This window comes from Gigantopelta aegis, unplaced genomic scaffold (assembly GCF_016097555.1).
Source record: "Gigantopelta aegis isolate Gae_Host unplaced genomic scaffold, Gae_host_genome ctg4953_pilon_pilon, whole genome shotgun sequence".
In the NCBI taxonomy this organism is placed as follows: domain Eukaryota; kingdom Metazoa; phylum Mollusca; class Gastropoda; order Neomphalida; family Peltospiridae; genus Gigantopelta; species Gigantopelta aegis.
The window spans coordinates 4889-13079 of record NW_024534136.1 but is presented as its reverse complement, the minus strand read 5'-3'; the positions used below and the strand labels follow the sequence as shown (position 1 = coordinate 13079).

The 8191-nt window shown below is 36.1% G+C and overlaps 1 protein-coding gene across 1 annotated transcript; it reads right to left on the bottom strand.

The window, feature by feature from the left end:
• Nucleotides 1-486: 486 nt before the first annotated feature.
• Nucleotides 487-7509, bottom strand: LOC121366183 (the record flags this gene model as incomplete). Its single annotated transcript, XM_041490731.1, has 2 exons — nucleotides 487-672; nucleotides 7218-7509. Coding segments are annotated over 2 exons (478 nt in total), but the record flags the coding sequence as incomplete, so codon positions are not given.
• Between the last annotated feature and the right edge of the window lie 682 nt (nucleotides 7510-8191).

The window sequence follows — 8191 nt, the reverse complement described above, 5'->3', positions numbered from 1 at the left end:
ACTTGTAGAATGTTATAAATACTTGTATATTTGAAGATTTTAATTAGTTGTTAATCATATCAATTAAAAATCAATTAATGTTGATCACGCGTGTAATTGTTTCCCGCCAATGTGTCACAAGCTAGTGTTGACTGGTTGTCAATTTGAAGCATGACGAGATTTCTTGATAATATAAAAGTACTCCATTTTGCATACTTTAATTATAAGGTGAGTTATCTCTCCATCCATCCATCTCACATCTATTCAGCAGTTGTTACAAATAACTCTCTCTTTCTTCCTCTATGTTCTCTACAATTCGCCTCATCGTTGGATCATATCATACTTCGTTGGATCAACTCATCTCATCGTTGGATAACCTCTCGTCACTGGATCATCTTTTTATTTTAGTTATGTCATTTTTATCTCTTTGTTTTCATTTTTGTTTTTTATCTGTTTTTCTTTTGTTCTCAAACTTTTATTTTTAATTTTGTCAATTTTTTTGAATTTTTAAATAAATTTTTCCTCTCTCTTCTTTCCCACAGGACTCAACTGTTCTTCTCTGGTGTTCTTTGATGATCTTGACTGTTCTTTTGATGTCTTCTGATGATGTTCTTGACTGTTCTTCTCTGTGTCTTCTGATGATGTCTTGACTGTTCTTCTCTGATGTTCTTGACTGTTCTTCTCTGACGTTCTCTGGATGTAAAAGATGAGTCACTCTCCTGCCTGGTCTCTTCTGTCTTCCTTCAAGCCTTCTTTCCTCTTCTTTTTATTTTTTTAAATTTTTTTTTGGCTATTCAGCCATACATTATACACACATTCATACAATCCCTATTAATTATCTCCTCCCTGCCGCCTGGCGGCCTAAAAAAATTTTTTTTTAAATATCCTAGGCCGCCAGGTGGCGGGGAGGAGCTCTGATCTTCTAGGGTGCGTGTGTGTGTGCGCTGTATGTGTATGTGTTGATGGTCCCTTTTCACTTCCTCTGTCTCTCTTCACTCTCTATCCATTCATTGTTTTCACCAGTTCAGTTATAACTACTTTTTGCTTTCCTTGCAGGAGCAGCACTGTTGAAGAAGGTGAGCTATCTCTCCATCCATTTCATTCACTCTTAAGCAATTCAGTTGTTACATCTATTTCTCTCTTTCTTTCTCTATGTTCTCTACTTGTGGAGTGACTGGACTCTTGGGGACTTTCAACTACTGAAACTGTCTTATTTTAAGTTATTTTTATTTTATTTCTTATTGTATTTTTTTTATAAAAAAAATGTTTTTTTTAATAGTTTTTGTTAGTATTATTGTTTTTAATTTATTATATTGAACTTCTCAAAAAAACATTTTTTCACTAAAATTTGTCAAAAGTCAATTATCTTAATTTCAGTTATATTTTAAAATTGATTCTCTAATCAACAACTTAAAAATTTCAATTCTAGATTTATTATAACTTTGAAAACTAAATCAGTTTAGAATTCAATTTTTATCTTTACTAAACAACTACAATAATACTGAATGAATTCTTATTAATTTTCTTACAACTATTGTGTCATCATATTACTAATTCTTTTGATCATATTATCATTAATATTTTGTAACAAAAAGCTAAATTATTTAATTAATTTTTTAATAATTAAATTAAAAACCTATTAAAAGTGTTTTGCTGTTCTTGTAAGTTTTTTGCTAAACGCGTGTGCTGCTGTTTATGTTTTTCCCGCCATAATATCATATTTTCCCGCCATAATGATAGGTCACGCGTTTGCTCTTCCTCGGTAGTCGTGTGCTGATGATCTAGTAATACATTCTCTCCAGACCTTCTTTGATTGTACTCTTCACCAATTGAAATTTTAATTTCTGTGTCAGCGTTATTTTAATTTTTTTCAGGTAATTATTTTTATTCTTGCTTTTAATCATTAAAATAAATGTTTATTTTGCCATTTAACTTGTTTTGTTGTATATTTACAAAGTTCAGTATTCTTACAAGAATTCAACAAACTGGATGAGATCCATACAGATCAGAGAGACTGCATAATCACTGTCACCTTCCAACTCACAGATCTTCCTCTCTGTATATTAAGTGTTACTACTTGATGATATATACTAGTAGCAATAGATTAACATGTAATGTAGTAACATGTCTAAATAACAAATATACAATTTTATTATGGTAAATATAAAAATGTAAAGTTTGGCAATAAAACAGTTTTAATTGGAATCATATTAAATGATATATTTTAAAGTACAGACAGGGTTAGGCATTTGTGGTACAAGAGTGCAGTTTATGGTCAATGGAATTGGGTGTGGCCAAATGATGCTGTACTTGACTGGTTGATATTGGTGATAAGACAATTGTCTCATCTTGATGATACACACAACATGTCTTCTAGACAAAATGTACCAGTACTGTTTAGACAATGGTAGGATTTGTCATCAATGTCATGAGAATAAATACAACGAGTCATAATGTTACAATCAGTACTGACATAGAGGACACTGAAGAATATCTTGTTTTATGGACAATGATTGTTGAGATGATCAGTTAATACATGTCTTATTATAGCCACTTACAAGATAACAAGAGTTTTCTGTTAAATGGCATATTCAGTGAGGACCACAGACGCATGTGTATATATCATAATAATTAACTAAAACTCCACCTACTATTTATGAGTATTATTAATAACTATATAATTTTTGACAATGAATAGATACTAGTATCAATGGAGTGTCCTGATAGTACATTTTGTCACAACAATTTTATTGACTTTGTAGTCATAACATGTGTTTATATTATCACTACTATTTTCATCCAATAGTCATATCTGCATTAATAATTTTTTTCAAACAAAATCGATGGGAATAGTCTACATGAAATATTAAAAATACACAAAGCTTTGGTCTTCAAAGAATAATACAATTACTCTTTAAATTTTGGATTACCTTTATTCCATTCCAGTGTCCTCGAAATTACTCTACAAGTCACCATGACAAGCATACTTCCAAGCACGAGTATCTGCATCAGTTTTATATCATATTGTCTCCCATACATAAAGAATTAACTTCTTCTGCTGTACTATATACGCTTAATGTTTGGGTCTGAAGAATTTGAATTGACTTTTATTGTTGACAGGAGTAGCTCCCAGTTCATCATATACCACAGTCTGACTTATTGTCTCACAGACCTGATCAATACAGGAGATATGTTTGAACATCAACATTTTTTCCTAATGTTGGTCCTCTAGAATTGCAGTGAGCTGGACCATTGACATAAATCCAAGAATACCCTGTGAATTTGGTCATCTTCATTTAAAGTAGGCGGGTCATTACTTTTTAACCCCTTTCTAATTGTCCCAGTGTCGTTAAAAGACGATTTATAAGTTTAATACATAGTTAAGCAGGTGTGAAAGTGACTAGATTATGCTACCATTTTAAGTTCCATTTCCCTCTTTTTCATTCAAATACTTCACTTGTACAGAATGTTGTAAGTTATTATTAATTAACCACCTTGTTACTATGACAACTGTTGCTGTAGGAACCCTATCTCTAGGCTTATTATTCAATAGGAGCTGTAGCATAGTCCTTTACATCTTTGATATCTGCTCCAGTAACAGAGAATGAAGCTATAGTATTTTAACTGAATACTATCGCAAAATAATAATAATTTGAATATCTAATCTCAGTTTATATAGACACAATGATTGATTAACTGTGTGGGTGAATGCATGGGTGTTTGATGTTACAAAATCATGTAGCATGAGGGTATGTACATGTATGTAAGAGTGTGTATGCTGATGTCATCAAAGTCTTAACTACCACAGTAATCCCCCCCCCCCCCAGAGAGTTAGGTAACGAATGGATATAATTGAAATTTTACTGATGGACGGACATGACGTCCGTAACGAGTAGTAGTTGATGAAAAATTAGGATACATAGTAACTGGAGTAGATGGTGTAGTATTAGTATGATCAATGCTTGAATTACTTCGATCAATGTTAGCATTAGTGTCTTGTAGAGTATCCGTGTTAGTACTGTTAGTAGCAGTCAGTTCTGCCTCCATGTATGTGGGTTTTAGCCTGCCGATACAAATTGTGTCTTGCTTCCCACGGATTTCGATAGTAAAATATTTATCATCACAATCGATAACTTTAAATGGTCCATTGTATGGTGTTGGAGTGAAGATTTGACACCATCATGTGGACAAAAACAAATTTAGTAGAGTTAAGATGTTGGTGAATAAAGAGAGTATGAGATGATTGAGCTCGTGTAGGGATAGGACATACTTTGGTCATTGCAGACTTAAGTTTTGAAATGTAAGTTGTATCTGGTATAGCATCAGGTGAAGGTAAGAAAAAACTGTCCAGGTAAATGCAACGTAGAACCGCTCACTAGTTCAGCAGCACTGCAACCTAGATCTTCTTTTACTGCTGCTCTTATACCCAGTAGTACTAGTGGGAGTGTATTAATCCATGGAGTATGTTGCCCATGAGGTTGAACAGCTGCTTTGAGAGTACAGTGGAAATGTTCTATGATACCATCGAACATAGGGTGATATGCAGTAGTTCTGATTCTATGTGTACCTAAGATTTTCATTAACTGCTGCCATAAATGTGACTCAAACTGAGTACCTCTATCAGTTGTGATTGTGGAGGGAATCCCAAACGAGCGATCCAACCACTGACAAAAGCGTTGGCCACTGTCTCCTCTGTGGTGTCAGCAATAGGGAGTGCTTCACACCAACAAGTAAAACGGTTGATGCATGTTAATAAGTAAGTGTAACCACCTGATTGAGGGAGGGGACCAACAATGTCAATGTGTATTTGATCAAACCTAGCATCGATTTGCTAAATGTTGCTAAAGGAGAAGAGTTGTGACGTTGTACTTTTGATCGCTGGCAAATTAGGCATGACTGAGCCCACTGTCGAAAATCCTTGTTAATTCGTGGCCAGACAAACCAGGAAGTAATAAACTTTGTGTGAAGCCTTTATACATGGTGGGATAATGAGTGCAAGGAGTCAAATACTGCTCGTCTGAAACTAGCTGGTACATAAGGGCATGGTTCTGCTGTAGACGTGTGTCACATATTAATGAAGTATTGCCAGTTTGATAAAGGAATAGGAATCAGGTTTAATGCAAGAGATGATTGTAGCATTTCTAATAATTCCGGATCAGTCTGTTGAGCTATTGCCATTGCTGTGAAATCAACACCATTGGGTTGTTGCAATGCATTAATGTCAACTCGTGACAGTGCATCTGCCACTGGATTGTTAGAACCTTTCATATGTCTGATATCAGTAGTGAATTGTGAAATAAAGTCAAGTTGACGTGCTTGATGAGGTAAATAACGATTAGAATTAGTAGGAAATAAGAATGTGAGAGGCTTATGGTCAGTCCAAATAATAAAATGCCTGAAATGCTTGATGGCAAGATATATAGTTCTCTATCAAATGTACTATATTTAGTCTCAGCTGGGGAGAGTTTGTGGGAGAAATAAGAAATTGGGTGCCAAACTCCATCCACAAATTGCTGCAGAACCGCTCCCACAGCTGTGTTAGATGCATCTGACATAATGAAAGTGGAGCACCTAACTTGGGATGTGACAACATTGTGGCTTTGGCTAAACAAATTTTGATATTTTCAAAGGCTTTGAGGCTTCTTCATTCCAAATCAACTCGTTAGCTTTTAACAGTGTGTGCAGTGGATGTACATGTGTGCACAGTTAGGTATAAACCTGTGGTAAAAGTTGACTAGCCCTAGGAACTGCCTCAGTTGTTTTCATTGATTGTAGCTTGGGGAACTCTGTAATGGCTTGTACTTTAGTTTCAATGGGACGAATACCGTTGTCATCAATGTAATGACCTAAAAAATGTAAAGAGTTAGAACAAAACACACATTTGTTAATATTAATAATGAGTCCATAGTCACTTAAATGTTTGAAATACTATCTCTAAGTGCTGTATATGTTCTTCCTGTGATGAACTTGCAATCAGTATGTCATCAATATATGCATAGGCAAAGGTCAGTCCTTGTAAGACTTGATCTACAAACCTCTGAATGTCTGAGCAGTGTTACGTAAACCAATGTCATCCTTACAAATTCAAAAAGACCAAAAGGAGTAGTGATGGCAGTCTTAGGCACATCCTCTGGAGCCACTGGAATTTGATGATAGGCTCTGACTAAATCGATTTTAGAGAAAACAGTATTGCCATGAAGTGTAGTAGTGAAATCATGTATGTGAGGGATGGGGTATCTATCTGGAACTGTGGTGTAGTTTAATGAGCAATAATCCCCACAAGGTCTCCAGTCGCCTGGGATCTGTTTTGGGACCATATGTAATGGTGACAACCAACTACTTGATGATGGGCGTATGATCCCTAGGTCCATCATGTGTTGAAATTCCTCTTTAGCTGCCTTGAGTCATTCTGGTGACAAGCGTCTTGGGTGTGATGCAACTGTTGACCATTGTTGTGATGTAATGTTGAATATGATGTTTAATGGGTTTAATAGTGTTAGAAGTTTGAGTAATATCAGGGTATTTTGAGAGTATATTTTTCAAGTTTGGTAGGAATAGAGAAAAGAGAATAACGAGATTGGGGGTTGTAATGATGAGGCCAGTATATTAACTTTTAAGTGAGTAACTGTGTCCAGTAAGCGTTTATTGTGTACATCTACTAGTAGTTTATGACATTGTAAGAAGTCAAACCTATAATTGGATACTGTACATCTGCTATAATGAAAACCCACTTGAATGATCTGCGTAGTCCTAAATTAAGTGCAATCAGCTTGGTACTGTAGGTGCAAATTGAAGTATTGTTTGCTGCCTGAAGAGTTAAATTACTAGATTTGCGATGCCTGTCAAATCGAGACGGAGGGCATACACTAACTTCTGCTCCGTATCCACTAGAAAACGTGTGTTTCAATGTGCGGTCATGAATAAAGAATAGACGACTGTTAGCGTTGCCAGGAGCACTGGTTGCCATCAGTGACTGGCCTGTTCATTTCCCGTCCAAGTGCATGGAGGTTGGCACTTTTTGGCATCATCCCTAAAACGGTGATGATACCAACAGAGATTGGAGGGTGGTTGTGTTTTTTTCATGGAGCAGGGCTGGGTGAACAGCGAGGGGACTTAGAGGTACGATTCTTAAGTGAAGGTTTTGGTAAATGCATGGATTTGAATAACGACTTGAGATCTGATATCTCTGAATGTAATTGATCAATATTTGAGCTGAGTTGGGTGTTGATTTGAGTTACTGCTGGTGTAGCTACATCCATTACTTTATCAGCAAGGTCTGCCAGTTCTTCTAAAGACTGAGAGCCTCCAGCAGAAGCTAGAACCATTCTCACACATTGGGGTAATCTTTGTAAAAAATAACTCCCGTAGAAAGCAGTGTCTGCCGTTGCTGCTTTGTCTCCAAGGAGTTGTTGCATTCTTCTAAGCAGCTGAAACAGCTTCCTATCACCCAGCTCTTCAGTGTTGAAGAGCTGCTGTAAACGGCATTGCTCTGATGCCGTAGTTCTTGCTATCAGCTGGGTCTTAAGGTTGCTGGGGGCTTAAGAATTATGTCTCTTACTTCTATAGCGACCTCTGAGGTCAGAGAAGCAATTACATGATCAAATTTGGTCTTCTGCGAGGTGATATTGCGGGTACTGAACTGTGCATCCACTTGGTCTGCAGGCCAAAAAGGAGGGATTTTGATGTTCACAGCAGTAACTGCTGGGATTGAGGATGAGGGCTGCTCCTGCTGCTGTGGTGGGTCTTGTTGCTGTGGTGGGTCTTGCTGCTGTTCATCTGCCACGGCGTACAATCACGTCCGGGTCACCAGTATTTAAACTGAATACTATCGCAAAATAATAATAATTTGAATATCTAATCTCAGTTTATATAAACACAAAGATTGATTAACTGCGTGGGTGAGTGCATGGGTGTTTGATGTTACAAAATCATGTAGCATGAGGTTATGTACATGTATGTAAGAGTGTGTATACTGAGTCTTAACTACCACAAAGCTGGTAAATAGAAGACTAATACACTGTATGTACATATACATGTATATCATTACATGTAACCAACTATAGCCATTAATGAGTGAATTGTTAATATATAATAATAATTACTGTCTATAGTATAGGTCCTATACAATAGTAATAATTACATGCTGTGTCTACTAGTGCCTGTAATGGAATGCCATACTTTAATGTGAAATTTATACATTTAGGTTCAATGT